This window comes from Trichechus manatus, unplaced genomic scaffold (genome assembly GCF_000243295.1).
Source record: "Trichechus manatus latirostris isolate Lorelei unplaced genomic scaffold, TriManLat1.0 scaffold00169, whole genome shotgun sequence".
NCBI classification, from domain to species: Eukaryota; Metazoa; Chordata; class Mammalia; order Sirenia; family Trichechidae; genus Trichechus; species Trichechus manatus.
In genome coordinates, this window is record NW_004444105.1 from 5,833,134 (window position 1) to 5,856,193 (window position 23,060).

Below are 23,060 nucleotides of genomic sequence, written 5' to 3' on the forward strand. Positions count from 1 at the left end.
CGCTGATCCTATGACACTGTCCATTTCTGAAATCTTGTTTATCTTTTGGATTTCTAATTGTTGTTTTTGTATGATTTCTAGTTGTGAATTTATTTTAGCATTTTGTTTCTGTATTATTTTCTTGAATTCTTCCATTTTTTTGTCTGTATTTTCCATGAATTTGTCTATTTTTTCCTCATTTTTGTCTGCTTTTTGCTTCAACTCTTTGATAATTCTGGATATTAGAGATTTGAATTCCCTATCAGTTATGTCTGTTGCCTTTTCTTCTACTGGAAGGTCATCTGGTGTTTTATTTTGGACCCCTACTGGAATGATCCTGTTCTGTTTTTGTAAATGTTTTGATATTGTCTGCTGTCTTTGGGGCATTCAGTGGTTATTTTCCTCGTTTATTGATTGTAGATTTGTTTGTTTCATCCTGCTTTTTTGTTTTATTTTGTTACGTCTGAGCTGGCAGGCTGTGCATTCTTTGTTGTTTGCTCATCTGTGGGCACGATACTTTTCACCTCCTTGTCCAGTGGGCAGGGTCAGTCACTCAGGTATGGTACAGCAGGGCAGGTCCAGCTGAAGGGGAGTTGCTGTGATGGGTTGTTTGTGGCACGTACCAGGGCTGACAGTGCGGACTGGAAATCACTGTAGGGCAGGTTCCAGTAGGTCGTGCCTGTGCTGCTTGGGAGTGTGATGTTCAGCGCACAGTGCAGGTAGGCAGGAAGGAGGGGGTAGATTGTGATGTGTGGAGCTAAGATGTGTATGGGAAAGATGAGAGAGAGGAGAGAGGAACAGGAGCCAAAAACACACACACAAACAAAAAAGAGTGCTAAGGGATCTTGCTATTGTCGTGGGGATATGAGAGACTGAGAAATGGGGAAAAACAAAAATAAAAAAAAGAGAAAGGGTAAAAGAAAAAATAAATAAATTGAGAAACTGGAAATGAAGAAAGACAGAAAGGGAATAAGAGAAGAAAACGAAACAAGGAAACAAAATACCGAAAACAAAAAGAAAAAAGAAATACCCCCAGGGATGTCCCTGTGCGTCTGCGCAGAGTAAGGGGGTAGCTTCCAAGCTGCGTAGTACTGCCCGGCTGGAAGGGGCTCCCAAGCCGAGAAAACAAAAAACAAACAAACAAACAAAAACAGAACAAATCAGAGCAAACAAACGAACAAAAAAGTCCCAAGGGTCCCACTAGTGTGGCGGCACGGGCCAGGAAGCAGTTTCACAGTTGAGCGGTGTTTCGTAGCCTTTCAGGAAGAAGCAAAGATGGTGCATGGAGCCAGGTATTTGAGAGAAAGGAGGGGGAGGTGGTGAGAGGTAAGGAAGAAATCTAAAGAAGTGGAAAAAAGCTACACCAGCAGCCAACAAAAGGCACTCAGGGAGCTGGCCAGTGCAGGCGGGTGGAATCCAGGTGACACTAGAGTGAAGCTGGTGCTTCCTGGCCAAGAGACTGTGGCTGCAGGAAGCAGAGAAGGCTAAGTGGGGGTGGGAAAGCCTATATCGCTGGTTACTGGTTGTTCTATCTCCTGCTGGAAGCTCTGTGAAGCTGCTTTCTCGTACCCCTTGTTCAGTGATCTCTGATAAGAGTCCAAGATGGTGGATCTGTGCTGCAGTAGCTGATAGGGGACCTCTGCACATATCTCTCCTCACTCTCTGTTCTTTGTCAGTTTCTTATTTCATTTGGTGCTTGGCTGAGTTCTTTATCTCTTCATTTGATGCGTAGGGTTTCAGGATTGACATGTGACTCTGTTTGACTTAGTTTTTTGGATCTTTGCTGTGGAAGAGCGGCATGGTGCTTCTGCCTATAGTACCATGTTGCCTGGAAATCCCTATTTCTAGCTTTTTAAGGAAGCACCAAATCGATTTCCAAAGTGGTTGTACCATTTTACATTCCCACCAACAGTGTATAAGTGTTCCAGTCTCTCCACAACCTCTCCAGCATTTATTATTTTGTATTTTTTGGATTAATGCTAGCCTTGTTGGGGTGTGATGGTATATCATTGTAGTTTTGGTTTGCATTTCTCTAATGACTAATGATCATGAGCATTTCTTCATGTGTCTGTTAGCTGCCTGGATGTCTTCTTTGGAGAAGTGCCTGTTCATATCCTTTGCCCATTTTTTAATTGGGTTATTTGTCTTTTTGTTGTTGAGGTTTTGGAGTATCTTGTAGATTTTAGAGATTAGATGTTGGTTGGATTTGCCATAGCCTAAATTTTTTTCACAGTCTATAGGGTGTCTCTTTACTCTTTTGGTGAAGTCTTTCGATAATCGTAAGTGTTTGATTTTTAGGAGCTCCCAGTTATCTAGTCTCTCTTCTGGTGCTTGTGCATTGTTACCCTAATGGCTTTTTGATTGGAAGGAAGGAAGGAGGAGGAAAAGAGAAGGAAGAAAGAAGAAAAGAAAGGAGGGAAGGAAGGAAAGAAAGAAGACATGCAGGCAACACTTTGGGGTTTTATTCTTTAGGCAATGAAGAATTTCTCCCCTACAGGAGATGGTTTTGTTGCAGGGAACTAATTTTGGTGATGGTGTAAAAGTAGATTGGAGGAAGGAGAGGCTGAAGGCAAAAAGACAGGGGTCCAGAAAATAAACCATGAGGCCTTATAAGGAGGAGAGCCAGGGACCAATGTGCATCTACTATGGTTGGTCTGAGTAGCCAATGCATGAGGAAGAATTAGTAAAAATTGTTTACATTCTTCATTTCTGTATAGTTTCTATGTGGGTCAAATAGTAAACTACCCCCAAATAAAATCTGCAGAACCCAACTAGATCATGAAAATTTTCATGATTGTGGAAATGGTGAGTCTTTTTCTTTTTTTAACCTCTCAGTGATAGAAGCATTTCTTTTTAGACTAATAGTGAAAGTTTATCACATATTCTACATAAGAAAGTAGAGCAGACCAAACAGGGTTCTCTTTCTTTCTATCCAGGTCACATTCCTTGAAATACCCGGAGGATAAGAACGAGTAAACCAAAAGAGGTGATTAACTCTTTGTAGTGAAGGAAAAATGACTCACATCAGCAGGTTATTGTAAAGCTTTAGGAGGTAGGAAATAAGCTTTAACTTTTCACTGTATATTTTCTATAGTTCAAATACATATTACTGGTATGTGTGTTTGTCTCTCAATGAGTCCATGCACTCTTCAGGGGCAGACTCCATTACTTAATCGCTTTTGCATTTCCATCCAGAATTATGTATTTCTAATACATTGGAGGTACATTGCAAAGACTTGTTTAATGAAGTAAAATTACCTGAGGTATAAAAATCAGGCAAGGGATTGTAGGCAATAAAATGATTGTATTGCTCTCTTACTAGTAGCATGACTAAGATATAGGGTCACTATCAGTCAGAGTCGACTCAACCACAATAGGTAAGAGATATCTAGAAAAACACTTTTTATGTTCTTATAGCACTATTCCCTGGAAATCATAGGTGCACCACAAATATGTTTTAATTTAATTAAACTGATTTTATCCAGAGTCCTTTCCTGGCCAAATGCCTAGAAATCTTGAACCTTAACTAATTACAGTCACAAAGGGGGATTTACATATGAAATACTTGAAGGCTAACCAAAAGCCAAACCAAACCCATTGCAGTGGAGTCTATTCTGACTCATGGATTCATAGCGACCCTCTCCAACAGAGAAGAATTGCCCCATAGATTTTCCAAGGCTGTAAATCTTTATGGAAGCCACCTGCTATATCTTTCTGCTGTGGAGCAGCTGGTGAGTTACAACCTCCAAGACCTTTGGTTAAGCTCAGCCCCTAACCCACTTCGCCACCAGGGCTTCTATTTGAAGACTCAAACAAACAAAAACTAAACCCGCTGCTGTGGAGTCGATTCCGACTCGCAATGACCCTGTAGGACAGAGCAGAACTGCCCCATAGAGTTTGCAAGGAGTAGCTGGTGGATTAGAACTGCTGACCTTTTGGTTAGCAGCCATCTCTTAAACATTGCACTACCTGGCTTCACAGTCAAATACATATCACAAAGGCAATAAAAATATTTAAAGAGTACATGAAGTCCTTTCACATTTTTTATGATGCTTGGTTAAAATGCAATAATGGTGAGAAATTAGAGGAATAGTGAAATATTTAGTACGTACATGTTTAAAACTCGGAAAATTGGCAAAGGCAAAGAGGGGAGTATGCTGTGAAATTACAATTTGACATTCTAAATTTCAGCAGTGTTTAAAGGTAAAAATTGAAAAAATTCTGTACTTTGTAATTGTCATGTTGAACTGATAATGTAAACTCTCAAGCTCTCTAAAGCTCAACAAGGATTTGGTTTTTCAGTTGAAATTGTTGCATTTAGAGTTAACACAAAATAAAGCAAACAGTTTTTGACTCTCTTTTCTTTGTGTTGTTTTATAGCAACCCTGTTGTATGGAGATCCTACTAAAAATTACCTGAACATCTAATATTATGATTAATTCAGCAAAAAATACTGAGGACTATATTTCACAAACATTTGGCCCCTTAAAAAGTATTTGTTTTGCTTTTTAGATTAGAAAAGTAATGAAAAGTTGTAGAAAATTTGGAAAATACAAAAAAATGTAAAGAAGAAAATGAACAATCACCAATTAATTATTGAATTCTGATCTTACTCACCATCAACTTTCTTTCATCTGAATTATTTTAATAGCTTTCTAACTGGTCCCCCTGATTTAATCTCTACTCAGTCCAGCAGCCAGAGAGATCTTACCAAATGTCAATCAGATCATGTTATTCCTCAGCACAAAATTCTCCAAGGTTCCTACATCACTCAGAGTATAAGCCAAAGAATTTACAATGGCCCGTGAATCCTACAGATCACCCTTCGCCCCCACTGCCAGTGTTATCTCTCTATTCTTATCTACTATTCTTCCCCCTTGCTCAGATCACTTTAGCCCTACTTGGTTTCTTTCAGAAGGAGATCACCAGGCCTTTCTTCTGAGGTGCCTCTGTGTATGTTTGAACTGCTAACCATTTGCACCACCGAGGGACTCCACTGGTTTTCTTACTGCTCTTTAATCATGTCAGGTGTTCTCCTGCTCCTCAACCCTTCTGCCCGGAGCACTCTCCCCCTCAATATGTGCACAGCTCTATCTCACATCTCTTTCAGGTCTTCTCTCAAATGTCATGTTTTCAATGAATTCTTCCTTTAACTGTTGTTGTTAGTTGCCATCGAATCGCAACATCCCTGCCTCCTTTCTCTGCTGTTCCATTATCACTGTATAACATCATATATTTTATTTATGTTGTTTATTATCTGTCTCTCCTTGCTAAAGTATAAGTTCCATGAAGTCAGGGCTTTCGTCTGGTTGTGTTAGCTGCTGCATTCGTTTTCTAATGCTGAGTAAAAAATCACCACCAAAACCTAGTTGTTCAAAGCCACAATCCTTATTTACTAGCTCATGATTTCAGTGGGTCTGGAATTTTGAAGGTATTTGGCTGGATCGTTCTGGCTCAGGCTCTTTCATGAGGTTTCAGTCAGATGTTGGCTGGGGCTATAGTCATCTGAAGGCTTGGCTGGGTTAGGGGATCAGCTTCCAGAGTAGCTCACTCACATGACTGGTAAGCTGGTGCAAGCATTTAAAGGCTGGATACAGAAAGAAGAACCTGAGAAATGTCAGAGAGGTTGGGTGGGTAGCAAAAGAGAAATGTAAGTTCAGGGAAGGATTTTCACCCTAAAGATAGGAAATTCTATAGCATGTTGGCACGCTGATGGCAATGACCAAGAAGAGGGAGTGGGGTTGGTAATGTAGGTTATAAAGGAAATAATGGCACAAGGTTGGTGGGAGGGGGAGGTTTTGATAGGTGGGTAGGGTTAGTGCAGCATGTTTCCAGTGGTGGATTGTGGAATGCAAGTGGGCAACTTGGAGTGAGGATCAATCAAGCCTTGCATGGTAGTGAGATGGGGCCAGGTGTAAATGCTCTTTCCTAGAGGACAAAAGAGGGGAGATAACCCTGATAAGTGCTAATGACAGACTGTCTTGTCTACATACCTGTTAGCACCTCTAATTTCTCTTTTTATATTTCAAAGAGTTGACAGAAATAGAGTGGTGTCGATATATTCACTCCAAGCCAAGGGACTCTTAACTGAATTCTTGGACAGCTAAGTTATTTTGGCCTGAATTATCTGCACTTTCCAACATTGATCTGATGTTTATACAACATCGTTTCCTTATAAATAATCTTAGCTCTCCTTGTTTTCCTCTATCACAGTTTACCTACTTTTATAATATGCTCAGATGAGATACAAAACACTTCCAAATAGAGTGTGTATAAATTTCTATTAGAAATCTGTCTAAGATTAAATAAAAGAAAAAAAATGTAGAATGTACGGTTTTAACAATGTGCTGTTGTCTGACAATTTAGGACAGAAGAAATGTTTGGCTCTAGTTTCTAAAGCTATAATCTGAGAAGTGACTTGAGAGGTGATTCATTGAAGGCTGCCTTTCAACTCTAGTCTCAGAATCCCTGTCCTGGCATGGAACATCTGTCACTTGAGCAAGTCCTCTAAACCCTTTGGGCCTCAAGTGTCTCCTTGGGAGATGCAATCCTAACTTTTTGTTGTTGTTGTTGTTGGTTTCATTGAATCAGTTCCAACTCATTGTGACTCTGTGCACAACAGAATGAAATACTGCCTGGTCATGTGCCATCCTCACAGTCATTGCTATGTTTAAGCCCATTGTTGGAGCCACTGTGTGAATCAATCTCGTTGAAGGACTTCCTCTTTTTCAAGGACACTCTAATTTACCAAGAAAATCCTAAACTTAGCAATGGGAAATCAGAAATGGAAACCATGTGTAAGTATCAACTCCATAAAATCAACACTGCACATGAGATATCAGATGATAAGGCATTCCTGTGGTCAATAAGTCCCAGCTGCAAAAATCATAGGACTTGATGAAGAATGGAAACGAGGCACAGATAGGGAGCACGTTGAACTTGGGACTCTGCAGATTGGGGCTATGTCCTTGACTGTGGGGCTTGCCTCTTCAGGTAACTGGGGATCTATGCTCATCTTAGTTTCTTGCTCTGTAAAAATCAGATGATATAGCCACTTCTGATTCACACTAAGAATTCCTAAAAGGAAGAGCTGGAAAAATGTGCATCACAGAGAAAGAGGCTATGTACATGCCCTTGTAAGTGCCCATATTAATTCATACTTTGATCTTTCCTTATCTATGTTACTAAAGTATTTCTGTAGCTAGATTTATAACTTATCAGTGCTGCACATTATTGATTTACAGAGTCAGATTCACTGAAGAGGAGAGTAGATTTAATCATGCTTTGTTGCAAACGAAGCTTGAAGTGGACAAAACTGGTTCAAGAGTGAAGTGGAGATGATGACCATATCCTAGGTCAGGATTCCTGGGTTCTCTGGTCAATGTGAATCTTTCTTTAGTTGTTTACACTCGATGGCTGTGAACCTGGAGGCAGAGGCTCTTGGTTAAGGAGAAAACACACATACAATTATGAAGGATTGTTTAGCAAGTTCATGGGTCCATTGATTTGAGGAAGTAGAAGTTTTTTGTCCCCCAGTTTTTTGAAAAAAATTAAAATCTACAGAAAAATTCTAAGAATAGTATCATGAGCACCCAAATAGCCTTAGCTAGATCCACCAATTATTGACTGAGATGTTTGAAAGTTATTTGCAGTCTTCCAGGCACTTTAGCCCTAATGCTTCAGAATTCACCTCCTAAGAGGAAGGACATTCTTCTGTGTGATCTCAATGCCAATATCACATCTAAGAAAAATAACATCAATTCACTAATATCTATATGTTGCCCATGTTTAAATTTCCCCAATTATTCCCAGAAAATCTTTACCACTCTTTCCAAATCAAGGTTCACACATTACATTTGGTCATTACATGTCTTTAGTTTTTTTTTTTTTTTAAATCCTGTTGTTGTTAGCTGCCTTTGGGTGGGCCCACGCACAAGGGAATGTGACGCTGCCCCGTCCTGTGCCATTCCCATGATCAGTTGCGGATCCCACCATTGTGATCCGTAGGGTTTTCACTGGCTGATTTTTGGAAGTAGATCTTCAGGCCTTTCTTCTTAGTCCCACTAGGAAGCTCTTGGCATAAATTTGTCCATACATAACACTGCACAGTTCAATTTGAATTTCACATTGACCCAAACTCAACCCCTCAGGCAGAATGAGTAATCAATAATCAAAAATCCTGTAATATAATCCCGGATGATCAGAGAGTTCTCTTTATTTTTCACTCGGAGCCCAGTACAGAGAGTCAAGGCTCTCTAAGGCCTTTGGTCTTAAGGCAGCAAGCCTATCAATATCCAAAATGTATGGACTGAAAACTTGCTTTTCTCCATCCTGCGGAAGGGCAGCAGAATTTCTAGACTAAGTATCAGCTACCGGGTTTGTTTCCCTCACTCTCGGTCACAGTCCTGCAGGAGGTTAGAGTTAGAGGGAGCGAGGAAGACGAGCGGAGGAAGAGGGCCAGAATCTGTTCCTCTTTAAAAGGAATCTCCGACCTCTCTTAGCCATGTGAGCTGGAAGTGGTTACTGAGTTTTTCTTAGGACTCATTTCTCTCATCTCTTAAATAGGAATATTATAGTATCTTCCCCAAGGAAGTGTTGTGAGGATCTAATCGGCAATGTCTTAACCGAGATTCTCGCCCATGGTAAAGCTTAATAAATAGTAGCTAAATTATTTTTGTGGTTGTTATTATCATTATGATTATTGTTTTGCATTTGTAATCACCGCCATCACCAACCTCTTTGCCATCATCACCAGAATCTCCAACTCCCAGCCTGGCAGCTTCAGGCCCAGGTGACTCATTTCCAGGTCAGCGCTCTAGGCAATACTTTCCTCTCCAGGATGACTATTTCCCAGAAGGCAGGAAATCCCCTCTGGAAAACCTCTTATTTTTTTTTCTCTATCAAACTCAATCTTCCACTCCCGGATTCAAACTAAGAGTGCGCGGGACTCTCTACCTAGGATTCAGGCTAGCTTCCCCCCCAGTCAGTCACCCTTCCCACGCGCGCTGGGGCGCCTTCCACGCGCTCTGCCGCCCCCTGGCGGACAAGGCCGGCAGCGCCCTGGCCCCGGAATGACGGGCTCCCACTTCTGCCCGGCTGGCCCCGCAGTCCCCGCCCCAGGCTGGCTCCAGCCTGCCCGTGCGCTTGCCCCTTTCCCTCCCTCACTGTCGCCGCCCAGCCACTTCTTCCACTGCTTTCCACCCCGAGGGACCATGTCTAGGTTCATCTGGGGATACGGCGAACACAACGGTGAGCGCCTTCCGCTGATCGGGGCGGGGGTCGGGATCAGGGAACGGCGAGCCCTGCCAAGACCAGTCCAGACTGGACTTTGCGCAGTGGGTGCCCGAGGGTGCTGGCTAGATGCTTCGGCGCCCGCCGACCACACACTGCTGATCCTGCACTTGTAGTAACTTTTCTGTTCCTCTTTAAATTGAGCCGCGCTCCCTGGAGCCGAATGCTGGAAGCGGAGGGCCGGGTTAGTTTAGTGTAGAAGGGAAAACGTTTTTTGCGGGGGATAGCAGTAGGGGGGAGCCCTGGTGGTGCAGTGGTTAAGAGCTCGGCTGCAAACCAAACGGTTGGCCGTTCGAACCCACCAGCCGCTCCTTGGAAACTCTGTGAGGCAGCTCTGCTCTGTCCTATAGGGTCGCTATGAGTGGGAATCGACTCGACTGCAACGGGTTTGATTTTGGGGGGTTTTGGTAGTAGGAGTAGTGAGGGTTGGTGTGTGTTGGTCCTCTCAAGGTTACCTGAACCCTCAGTTTTCATATATATTTCCTCACCTTCATTCGAAAAGGCCAGGACTTTTCCTAGTAATAAACACTTATCAATTAAAGGCATGGAGATTAGAAGCGTTACGACATACTTTGATGAATTGAGGGCAAGTTCACTATCACTTACGAGGAACAAATCATAAAACTTCGAAAATACGATTAAGAAATCTTAATAACTTGCATTGCACCACTGAAGATTAAGTTGTTTATTGACAAAGTACTGCAAATTTTTTAATAGCTGTTACTATAAAATATTCCCACAGCAACTTGCAGTTGGTTGACGACTACTGTGGACTTTAGTAAGGTTTTAGGTTATCTCTGGGAATTGAAGTTATTTTGGGGGGCTACTTCTCCACTTTTTCTTCCTCTCATGCACCCTCATCCCTGCAGACTGAGGATTATTGAAATAATAAGGCATTGGTAAAAGTGTGTTTACTGATAGGAGATACAATGAAAATAAAATGTATTCTTTTCTTCTTGCAGATACTAAATTATCAAAAGTAAACTTTTTTTATTGTTTTTATGTTAAACTAAATTTGTTATTTCAAATAATGATTTTTTTGAAATAATTGCTAAGTGGATCAAGAAAGCTTTAAAGAAATGACTGTCAAAATGAGGGCTGTGTATAATAATAATACTAATTAATAACACTGTTACTGATTGAATTGTGTTCCCTTAAAATATGTGTTGTAAATCCTAACCTCTATGCTTGTGGTTATAATCCCACTTGGGAATGGGTTGTTTTTGTTATGTGAATGAGACAGGATTTGTGTAGGATGGGTTTTGAGTCAATCTCTCTTGAGATGTAAAAGAGATTGAACAAGCAATTAAGAGAAGCAGAGAAGGGGGAAGAAGATCGCCCAGGAGCAGAAGCTGGACCTTCCACCAGAATCAACAGAGGAAGAAAACCTTCCCCTAGGACTGGCACCCTGAATTCGGACTTCTAGCCTCCTGAACTGTGAGAAGATAAATTTCTGTTTGTTAAACCCATCCACTTGTGATATTTCTGTTACAGCAACGCTAGATAAGACATAATTTGGTACCAGAAGAGTGGGGTACTGCTCTAACAGATACCTGAAATGTGGAGATGGTTTTGGAATTGGGTAATGGGTAGGGGCTGGAAAAGTTTTAAGGTGCCTAATAGTAAAAACCTAGATTGCTCTGAAGAGAATGTAGAATTGTGGACATCAAAGGAAATTTTGGTGAGAGCTCAGAAGGAAATGAGGAGAGCTATAGAGAAAGTCTCTGTCACCTTAAAGAATACATATGGCGCCAGCAACAGAATGTTGCTAGAAATGTGGATGTTAGATATGCTTATGGTGAAGCTTTAAAAGAAAATTATGAACCTGTGATTGGACAGTGAAGGAAGGGTGATGCTTTTTATGCAGTGGCGAAGAACTTGTCTGAATTATGTTCAAATGTTTGGTGGAAGGTAGAACTCGTAAGTGATGAACTTGGATATCTGGCTGATGAGATTTCTAAGAAAGAACTTAAAGGGGCCATGTGATTTCTCCTTGTTACATATAGTAAAACATGAGAGGAGTGAGATGGACTTAAAAATGAACTGTGCAAAATAAAGACAGAACTTAAAGATTTGGAAAATTCTGTTGTTCAAATTAAGGACAGGTGTCCTAGAACGTTCACCAAAGACATGGCTACCCAATCTTTTGTTAAAGAGAGTAAGCCTGTGACTGATGGCTGTAACCACCTACCACAGCAGAAAACCCATCAGCTCAGACTGAAGGGGACAGAGAAAGAATGTAAGGAAAGAACGCTGTCTGCCCTTTGGAATTCTACAGGAAGGAAACAGGCCAAAGGAGCTACATCTGTTGTCCTCCAAGAAAAGAAAAGGATCATCCCTGGAGCAGAACTGTTGGAAGGAACACAGGAAGCAGGGCTTTCTCAGTTTCAAAGGGTGGGCCCACAGTCTCCTAGATCTCAAAGGGTGGGGCCACAGCCTCCTAGGTTTCAAAGAGTGAGATCTTCCCCAGCTTGGTTCCAGAGTGTGGTGCTGCTGTTAAGGTGTGCCAGGGGGATGGGGCCAAAGCTGAGTGGGTGGGGCTGCCATGCCTAAGGGGCAGAAGAATGGGGCCTGTCAAGGCCGAGGCGGTGGGGTCACTACTCTGATGGTCTAGGGGAATGGGGCCACCTAAAGCTGAGGGAGCATAATTGCCATCCCGGAAGGCCTGGAAGGCAGACTTGAAGTCCAGGGCTGAAGGGCCTCCACCTAGACTCCAGAGGGTGTGGCCAACACCCAGAGTCTGGAGGGTGGGGCCATTGCCTAGATGGTCTCAGAGAATAAAGGATTATTTTCAAGCCTTGAGAGCTAATGTAAACTGTTCGGCTGGGTTTTGAACTTGCTCGGTACCTGTTTTCCCTTCTTTCCCGCCAGTTTCTCCCATTTGTAATGGAAATGTCTACTTTGTGCCTTTTCCATCATTGTACTTTGGTAGCATATAACTTGTATTCTAGATTTCACCAATTCACAGATGAAGAGGAGTTTTGCCCCTGGATGGAATTTGGACTTGGAGGTGATTTAAAACGTTTGGGATAATGTGATGTGGCAAGAACATGAATTTTTTTTGGCCAAAGCGTGAGATGTTATGGATTGAATTGTGTCCCCCAAAAAGATGTGTTGTAAATCCTAACCTCTATGCCTGTGATTATAATCCCAGTTGTCTTTGTTATGTTAATGAGACAGGATTAGTGTGGGGTGGGTATTGAGTCAGTCTCTTTTGAGATATAAAGAGATTAAACAAGCAAGTGAGAGAAGCAGAGATGGGGGAGGAGAGATGCTGTCATGGATTGAACTGTGTCCCCCCAAAACATCTGTCAACTTGGGTAGGTCATGATACCCAGTATTGTATGATTGTCTACCATTTTGTCATCTGATGTGATTTTCTTATGTGTTATAAATCCTATCACTGTGATGTACTAAGATGAATTAGTGGCAGTTATATTGATGAGGTCTGCAAGATTAGATAATGTTTTAAGCCAGTCTCTTTTGAGATATAAAAGAGAGAAGTGAGCAGAGAGACATGGAGACCTCATATCACCAAGAAAGCAGTGCCAGGAGCAGAGCGCATCCTTTAGCCCTGAAGTTCCTGTGCTGAGATGCTCCCAGATCAAGGAAAGACTGATGCATCACAAGGACCTTCCTCCAGAGCTGACAGAGAGAGAAAGCCTTCCCCTGGAACCAGCACCCTGAATTCAGACTTCTAGCCTACTGGACTATGAGAGAATAAACTTCTCTTTGTGAAAGCTATCCACCGTGGTATTTCTGTTATAGCAGCACTAGATGACTAAGACAGTTACCAGGCCACATGAAGATTACTCAAGAGCAGAATCTCAAAGAAACAAGGACCTTCCTCCAGAGCCAGCAGAGAGAGAAAGTCTTCCCCTAGAGCTGATACTCTGAATTCAGACTTCTAGCCTCCTAAACTCTGAGAAAATAAATTTCTATTTGTTAAAGTCATCCACTTGTATTTCTATTATTGCAGCACTAGGCAACTAAGGCAAATACTAATAAAATACTTTTCCTGGATTAACATGCATGTTACTGAACAGTACTGTATAATCAAATTTTATAGAAAGCTTACTTTCACAATGGAACAGAAAAGTTGCATTTCTAATTGAGGTTTATGATTTACATGCTAGTTTAAAAATGGCAGCAGGTGAAACTTAGAACTTTAATAATGAAAGGTAGAGTTAGGCGGATTTTTTTTTTTTGTGACTGAGAGCATAATTAAAATTTTACGTTTTGCTAACTGCCAATTTATGTTTGGGGAAAAAAAACCCACTAAACAAGTTTCTTTTAATTTCCTTCTCTGCTGGAATCATTTTTATTGTTGTTTAACAGTTACTGGGTGCCAACTCCGTCCTCACTGCTGTTAAAAAGGATATTTTTGATTAATGGTATTGATTACTCTTTAATAGGTTAGAAAATATTGGCTCCATTGAAGCTCATATTCAGAAAATTTTAAAATCCATCTTAGAAAAGCCATTAACAAAAAGTGAATTCATATATCAACTGGGATTGTAGGGCAGGTCCCTTCTTTTAGATGCAATTGCTTTCTGAGGACCAGGCCTTTAAGTAGATTAACTTTGGCAACATTCTTAATTGGAAATGTGTTGTATCTTGACTAGGCAAGTTTTGTTGCTTTTGTCTGTTGAGCTATTGGCAGAAACCAGGGAATGGGCAGATAAAAGAAAAGTTAAACCTGGAATGACAGCAATGATCAAATGGAACATCAAAAGGTGAAGCATGGAAGGGTGTACCACTCATAAACTTCCCAACTTCTGAGACTAACCTTGAATAATTTTATTGGTTCAGTTTAGGAAATGTAACAGTCACTGAAAACTGTACATCACCATGGATGTTCAAAAGTTCCTGAATCAACCTGAGGAGCTACCATGTATCTCTACTTAAGAACTATGTTTACCAGTCCCAGTTGCCATTGAGTCAATTCTGACTCATAGCGAGCCCACATGTGAGTGGGTTTAAAGCTGAATGTTTTGGAAAATTTAAAAAGAAGGTGAGGGAGGTGGGCTTTTAACTACCATAGTGGTTAATAGATAGTATTGAGTATTTGATGCAAAGTAATATTATTTTTTCTTTATTTTGCCTTGCCTCTGCTTTAAAAAAACATTTCTGGCCATAAAGAACTGGAAATAGGAGAGTAAAGTAATTGGGAGGAGAGAGGAACCCTTTCCTGATTGGAAAAAAGTCAGCAACATGTTGTGACACATGCATTGCATATTTGAAATCTAATTCTGATTAGATTAACTCATCCTTTGTAGCAGTTAAATAGATTTTTTTTTTTCACATCAGAAAAAAAGAAAAAGGAACTAGATTGTTACACAGAAAGAATACTCAGAAAAGTGAGTGCTGACAAGGAAGCTTAATGCTGTCTCATAAATAAACTGTAAGCAAGGACTTTTGATGCCCAAATTGCTTTGATATCCGAAGTGCCAGATTCCCAAGAGGACTTCCAAGAGGATATGTGTGCATTTATGTATTTATTATGTCTTCTTGTACCTGAGACATACGCGAAAGAAAGAATTTATGCTTTCTGCTTTGAAAAAATGAAGAGTAATAAGCAGTCTTGGATTAAGAAATTGAAAGCTGTTGATTATTGTGATATATTTGCATTTCTTTAAATCTTAAAATTTATCTTTCTTTAAATGGTTATTGATGTTAGTAATAAATATTTAATTAATTGTCATGCTGTGTCATTTTAATAAGTACTTGATTTTTGGAGGAGCCCTGGTGGAGCAATGGTAAAGCATTTGGCTGCTAATCAAGAGATTGGCTGTTGGAACCTACCTATCAGCTCCATGGGAGAAAGGGCTGGCAATCTGCTTCTGTAAAGATTAAACCAAAAAAACCCATCAGCACTGAGTCAGTTCTGACTCATGGTGAGCCTATAGGACAGGATAGAACTACCCCATAGAGTTTCCAAGGCTGTAAATCTTTACAGAAGCAGACTGCCACATCTTTCTCCTGCAGAGCGGCTGGTGGGTTCAAACCACCGACCTTCTGGTTAGCAGTCGAGTGCTCAACCACTGTGCCACCAGGGCTCCTTCTGTAAAGATTACAGCCTAGAAAACCATATGGGGCAGTTCTACTCTCACATGGGGTAACTATGAGTCGGAATCAACTTAAGTCCAGTCCTGGAGAAGGATACCATGCTTGGTAAAGTAGAGGTTCGGTGGAAAAAAGGAAAACCCTCAACAGGATGGACTGACTCAGTGGTTGCAACAATGGGCAAAACATAGCAATGATTGTGAGGGTGGCCACGACCAGGCAGTATTCCGTTCTGTTGTTCATAGGGTCACTCTAAGTTGGAACCGACTTGATGGCACCTAACAAAAACAACAACGTATAAAGTGACTCACATCTGTAGAATGACTTGGAGCTCACATGAAGCTGCAGCCATTGATTTTATTGTGTGGCAGAACTTAGTCTCCCAGAGAAAGGAGGAGCATAGACCAGTGAGTTGCCAGCTTGCTGGCTTACATCAATTTAGCAAACATGTCTCTGATTTGTGAACTTGATGCAATTTTGACTTTTTGAATAGAAGATCAGGATAACAGTTGTTCCTTGTGTTGGAATTCAAATGTAGCATTTGCAAAATAGCCACAGAAGCAGTGACGTCACTGGGGGGGTGCAGGCTGCACTGAGTGACATTGTCAGAGGGGGTGACACCAAAATGACTGTCTATAAAAACATCCTTGTAGTTGTAACAATAAAAACATTTTTCGTAAGTCCAGCTCTTACATGTATCAATATACCAACAAGGCTAGAACTCTTTTTGCTGATTTACTTTTTAAACCTTCTAATGTGCTCTGGTCAGAGTTGTCATTATTACCCAATGACCATGATGCTTTGAATCTCATGATTTCATCTGCACGCACTACAAGCATGTGCTATTGTTTTTGTTGCTGCTGGTGTTTCTTTTATACTCGCTGATTTTGTCAGATTTTTTGGTGTTTTAGTTACAATATTGTAGTAATTAGTATTTGTGAACCTATATAAATAACTTTTTTTGAGAATGAAGTAGTAATTAAAAGAAAAGAAGGAGTGATATATGTGAATTACCATTTACAAGTAACATTACTACAAAAAACATTACCAAAGATTTTGTATGGTCTGGTATGGGAGGAGGTCCATGGGGGAGGTTACACCATGAGTTACTGCACTGGGTAACACCAACTCCAGTGACACCACTGCACAGAAGGGCCTTCTGCAGTGTACAAAGAGAGAGAGAAATTGCAACCTGAGTCCACCACAGATAATCAAAAACAAAACATTTCTTGACACGGTGGAGTCATTATATTTGGATTATTCTATGAGAAAAAGTTATATATTTCCCTGGTATACCTGTTGTACATCACATGTAATTGAGTTGAGGCCTGGGTAGCACTGGAAGATACCAGTCAGTGATAGAAGAATGAAGTAGGGATAGCATCTTTAAGAACCACTCCCTTTCTTTCCTACACAGCTTGCTTAGGTCCTTTGATTCTCCCAGCATGTAAACTTGTTCACTTCTGGAGTAACTACAGTTCATTCTTCTTTTTTTTTATTTTTTACCATACAAAAATTTATACGTACGTTGTTTTGTGACCCTAACTGCTCTCCCCATACTGTACTTATCTTTTGTGGAGGGCTGCTTCTCACTGGTTCTGGGTGGCCGTGTAGACTCTGGTGCTGGGTCTCTCCCGGTGTGGAAAACGTGCCTCCCGAGTATGGCTGCTTGCCTGCCTCACCGCTCACCCCCGAGCTGATCAGGCCTGAAGGGCTCAGGCTTTCACCGGGTCAGGTCTGGCAACTCCTCACTGCTTCCGAACCGTCTCTCCCTCCCCCTGCCACTTAGTCCAGTTCCTCAACTCTGCCTTTGATGTTCAGGGCTCCCAGATTGCCATATATAATCAATTCACTTGTTTTTTTCAGGTCTTTGTTGTAAGAGGTTCCACTGGAAGTGTCTGGCTATTCCGCCATCTTGGTCCCACTCCATCCCACAGTTCATTCTTGAAGCTGAGACTGAATCTCATTGTTTTCTGTGATGAATTGCGCTGTTGTTAGTTTAGTAGAGTAGAAGAGTACCCCTTGAAAAGTACTTTATAAAACCTACACACTCTTTTATCTACAAGGGTTAATTTAATGATGATAATGATTTAAGGCAAACCAAGTGCTTTTCATATTTATAATAAAAACAACTAGTCTTATAAAAATAAAAAACAAGAGATTCTAAACTCCTGAGGGTAAGGATCTTATTAATCTTTGTTTTTTCTTCAATCTCAAGTAGAGTGCATTGTACCCAACAAATATTTGTTGAATGAAGGAACTTAGTTCTTTTCTTTTGTTCTTTTATATCTAAGGTCCTATTCATTGGAATGAATTATTCCCTATTGCTGATGGGGATCATCAATCTCCGATTGAGATTAAAACCAAAGAAGTGAAATATGACTCTTCTCTTCGACCTCTTATTATCAAGTATGACCCAAGCTTAGCTAAAATCATCAGCAATAGTGGCCATTCCTTCAGTGTTGGCTTTGATGATACGGAAGACAAATCAGGTTGGCTTTTTTTTTTTTTTTTAAAGTATGGTAAGGGGACTGGAAACTGGACTGCACTTTCTTATCTTTCATATTGTACTTTAACTAAACTTGGAATTTGCCTAATTGAAGCGTATTTTTTTCTTTTTGTGAATGGAGATATCATATATTTTTAGGCCTTAAGATAATTTTATCTTGAAGTGATGAAAAAGAGTATTTAGAAAAGGATGTGTTGAATGATTTTTGAAATGATCTTAGTTTCTTATTATACCTTCATTTAGAATTTATCATTATGAAAATATTAATTTCTAACAGTATTTTATAAACAATTCTTGATTTGTTTTTGGAAAGTTTTAGTCATAATTATTTTAGTATTTGCAAACACTGTAATGCTGGTTAGTACACGTGACTTAATATCTTATTCTCTTAATTACAAAAGCAATACACACTAGTAGTAAACAAGATATTATGGAATTGTATGATAAAATTGTTAAGTCTCTTTCTCCCTACAACCTCTCCTAAAGCGACCAGATGTGCATTCTTTCATAATATTTCAGCACTTAGCTGCACATACACACATATGTATCATTTGTTTTATGTTTTTGCCTTTTCTTTTTAGAAATAAATTTGGAATAATGCTGATTTACTCTGAAACTTTTTATTCGGCATTTAAAAATATTTCATAGACATCTTTCCAGGTTAAAATATATACATCTAACATACTTGCTTAGAAAGCTGGATTCTATCAGCTATGCTTATATCAAAATTTATATACCATTCTCTCCTAACAGTGAACATTTGCAATGGAGTGGGGGGGTAGAAGTTATATTTGAAGGAAAAAAATGAATATTTGAAACATTTTTATATATTGTATGTTTCTTATTAATACTTTACTAGGACTTGTCATAAAAGTTTTGTTTGATTTGTTCATGGGGTACTGTCTTTAATAATGTGAACAACTGATGGACCAATTAAATAAAACTTCATTTTATTTGTTAGTTTATTAGTTAAACGAAGAATTGTAGAAAATAGCATTTCCTTAACATGAACATGTAATGCTTCTTCAAGCATACCTATTGCCCAAGGAATACATGATATGAAGTTTAAAAGTAAGATAAGGGCGACAATTAGAGAGAATCATATTCTGGAACACTTTTTGAGGCTTCTGACAAATAATTTTTATTTTTAGTCTACTATTAGGATGATGCTGTATTTGATGTATTAATGAAAAATATAATTAAATTGAACAATCCTTAATTAGAAGAATATTTTCACTTATTCATTAAGCTCAGATTTAGTTTAGTAATATTTAATAACTTATGTAAAACTTTATAGATAGCAAAAATTATAAGCCCATACAAATATCTTCCTTCTATTTATCAAATTCATAAAAGTGATATATTTTCATCAGAGCTTTGTAAAATATGCATTAAAATAGATGAACACATAGTATTTTCAAGTTTTTTTGGTCGGGTTTTGTATACATATTCAATTGCATTTCCTTGAAACCCTCAGTTTTGTGAATTTATATTAATAGATGTGGTTGTTGTCATTGTTTCATTGCAGAAATACTTCAAGGTTTCTAAATACAAAGTTTATACCACTCATAATCGTAGTTTGATATTGTCTATAAAATGTAAACATAAAATAACCTGAGGCTAATCACTCCTAGTTTTAAAATAAGAAATGATGAAACTGTATGTCACCTAAAACTTTACGTCTTCTTTATAAATGTAGACATCTTTTGTGGTAAAATTCTTTCTCTAGTTTGCTTTATGATGATCCAAGTTTTTGTTTTCTCCATTTCTTTCTCCCCATCTTTTTCTTTCATTTTCGCTTTAAACCAAAAAACCTATTGCTGTCAAGATGATTCTGACACATAGGACAGGGTAAAACTATCCCATAGGGTTTCCAGGGCAGAAGCTGACTGCCACATCTTCTGTGGAGAGGCAGGTGGGTTTGAACCGCAGACCTTTAGGTTAGTAGCCGAATGCTTAACCACTGTGCCACCAGGGCTCCTCTATTTTCCTTCTATCTAGGTTAATCAATGGAATTAGTTAGTCTGTGTTTCCAGATTTGGCACTTTGTTTGTGATCATTAGTGTGTGCTCTTTCCCATAAAATAAAGATCTCTTTCCTATCTAGATCACAAAGAAATTACCAGAATTAATTGAAAATGTCCATAATATACTTTGTACTCCTCTGAGATAGAAGCTATATAAATATGGGCCATGATTCTCATTCTTTTTTCCTCAAGATAAACCAAAAGGGAATGTTTTGTGGTTATATTTGGTGTTAAATAAATTAAAAAATAGAACCACAATAGTTAAGCAAAATAAGTTGCAACTTATTTTTCTTTTTCTTTGGTTAACTATAAAAATTACAAAGATTCTTTCTGTAGCAAACTAATTGGAATAAAACGGCTTCCAATTTATAAAGAAGCGACTAGGGAGCAAATTAACTTTTAGTCCCGTAAATCAAACCAAACCAAAGGCAAGAATCTTCCTCCTTTGGAGTGCTTGTTTAGCTGGGCAGCTACATCCTGAGAGGAGCTGCCCTTTAGAAATTAATAGTCCTTTAAAAAGCGGACAGCTGGATGTGAAATTCTTTAGGAAGAATTCCGACTGGCTGTAGTAGAACAGGGGAAATTGTTATTTGATGAGGAAAGACAAAGCTATTATCACTCACAGTATTGGTCTGTCTGGACCAAGACAGGTTCTTACCCCTCTGGGAAACTCACCTGACTGTCTCTGCTACCTCCGCTGTGACTCTCATGCCATCCTGGGCTTGTCCTATCACTGTACTTCCCACACTGTATTGGCCTCTCTGTCTTTCCACTGAGCTAAAGGCTCCCTGTGGACAACACTATGTCTTATTCACTCACCCACCTAACATGGTACCTGGCATATAGTGGGTACTCAGGAGCTCAGCTGCTGACTGAAAGGTCAGCCGTTCAAATCCACCAGCCATGCCTTGGAAACTCTATGGGGCAGTTCTGCTTTGTACTGTACAGTCACTATGAGTCAGAATTGACTAGATGGTAATGGTTTCTTGGTTTTTAAGTTAAAAAAAAAGTTTTTTATATGTTTCTTGGAAGACTTGAAAAATGCCGTGATATGGCATGGAAGTACATAGTGCATTAGCACACATAAAGCCCCAATAAAATTACAACTATCAGAAGTCAATTAATATTTAACATTTCAACACCTAAGTAGTAACATGTTGGTGGATTATTTATTGCTTAAGCATTTAATTTTAAAGTTATGGTGCTGGCATAATAATAACAACAATAACAGCAATGTTCTATGGCCTTTCTGTGGATGAGATGTGTGCCCAAATTTTAAAAAAGATGTCATAGGGAAGGAAGCTGACTTCTTGGTAATAAAGGCCTTCTAGGAATAGCAGTAACTTTATGGATTCAGTGTTTTTTCCTTAATTTTTATCTTTAGAAACTAGAAATTGTCAATTTTTCAGTTGTGATCTCGTAGTGTACTTCTAGGTAACTGACTGAAGTCAACCAAATTCACAAGATCTTAAATTATATATTAAAAAACAAACAAAACAGAAAAAGATATAGGGGGACCTCCATTAGATGTGTGATCTCCATGGGAGCTAAGATTTCCAGCTAAAAATTATACTTGATAAAACTTTATTGAAATCGTCTCATTTCTCCACTAGACTTTAAGTTCCTTGAGGCTAAGGGACAGCTTTGCTCATCATTGCATACTTGGTATTGAAAACATTTACTGGCCTACAGTAAGCTCTTAATAATTCCTGAATGAATGAATGATCAGAAAGTAACTTGCTCGGAATAACAGAAACCCAATTTAACACAGGGTCTCCTGGCTTTATAAGGAATACAATCCTTAGTGACTGGAAACATCCATGTTCTTTAGTCTCTCTCTTTCATTTTACAATACTGGCAGGTTTGTGCTCTTTGGTTCCTCTTTTCCTAGATTTCAAGCAAAACAGATCTGCTGTTAATTTCATTACCATTGAGTTAAAAGTTTACCAGCCATCTTTTATGCCTCTGGACCTCAGAGGTAAGGCATTATTCCCATTCTGATGCATTTAGTGTCAAGTTGGGTCCCTTTTGAAATGCGTGAACAGCACACCTGAGTTGGAGCCTCATTGTTGTGTAGGTTGAGCATTCTGTTAGGTGATGCTTCCTGGTTGTGTTAGTCTTGTGAACTTTTGGCTTGTTTCCCTTTTTTTCTGTGAGATAAGGCTTGCAAGCATAATTGTGGCTTTCCTGTGTGATAGTTAGGGAGCCCTGATTGGTTTATTTTTGTTTTGTTGTGTCATATGTGGAAAACCAGAGGCGCCCCATGTAACCTAATGGAAAGTTGCCTGCAATAAATTATTTCTATAGCTCTCATTGGTATATTGTCATACCATGGGTCGGTGGTGCCACAGTGCCACTCACCTCATTGGTGGCTTTTATTACCAGATCATATTTCTCAAAATCCATATTACCATCCAATAATTTAAACACACTTATCAGTAAGCATGCATTCCAATACTGAAAACGCATGCCATCAAAAAAAAAAATGAAGTAAAGAAAAGGTTAATTTAATCTTTCTTGCAAGAACAAATTTACTGTACAGTGATGAGGTCATACCTTTCTTTAGATACACTGTTGTTAGTTGCCGTAGGGTTGATTCTGACTCATGGCAACTAGTCCTAAAAACATGCTGTTTAGCAATTCCCAGGTAATCTCAGCAACAACCTTACAAACCAGTGTTTGTGGAGAAGTACTTTTATAGGTGGCTTCTCTCTCTTAATTTTATGCTAGTAATATTTATTGACCTAGGCACCACCCTAGGCACTGGGGATACACAGAAGAACTTTATGCCTTCAAGGAGTTTGTATCCTAGTGGGATGGACAGTAAATGCATAGCAGACAAATGTGCTGATTTTTAAATTAACTTCTTCTGGATCTTGTTGCCAGCCTTGCTTATTATTGCAAAGCAGCTGACTACAGTGTAGTTTAGGAAAACAAGCAGGGTTAACAAATCACTAACTGAATTTTAAAAAGTCAAATTCAATATAGAAGTACATACATTTCCAGTCTCACAACATTATTGGTCTTTACTGTATGTAAAACCACTGCTGTTGAGTCGATTCCGACTCATAGCGACCCCATAGTTTCTAAGGCTGTAAATCGCTACCAAAGCAGACTGCCACATCTTTCTCCCACCTTCAATTATAAAGGCCCTTTTAGTGAGATAGCAATTTTTTCCTAAAGTTTTAT

General features: G+C 39.4%; 1 protein-coding gene across 1 annotated transcript in view; it reads left to right on the plus strand.

Moving 5' to 3' along the window:
• The first annotated feature begins 9,191 nt into the window (after nucleotides 1–9,191).
• The window catches only part of CA13 (carbonic anhydrase 13), a 71,978-nt gene continuing 58,109 nt past the window's right edge, over nucleotides 9,192–23,060 (plus strand). Inside the window, exons 1-2 of the mRNA XM_004386590.1 lie at nucleotides 9,192–9,228; nucleotides 17,631–17,828. Coding sequence (XP_004386647.1) covers nucleotides 9,192–9,228; nucleotides 17,631–17,828 — 235 coding nt within the window. The remainder of the gene's footprint in view (nucleotides 9,229–17,630; nucleotides 17,829–23,060) is intronic.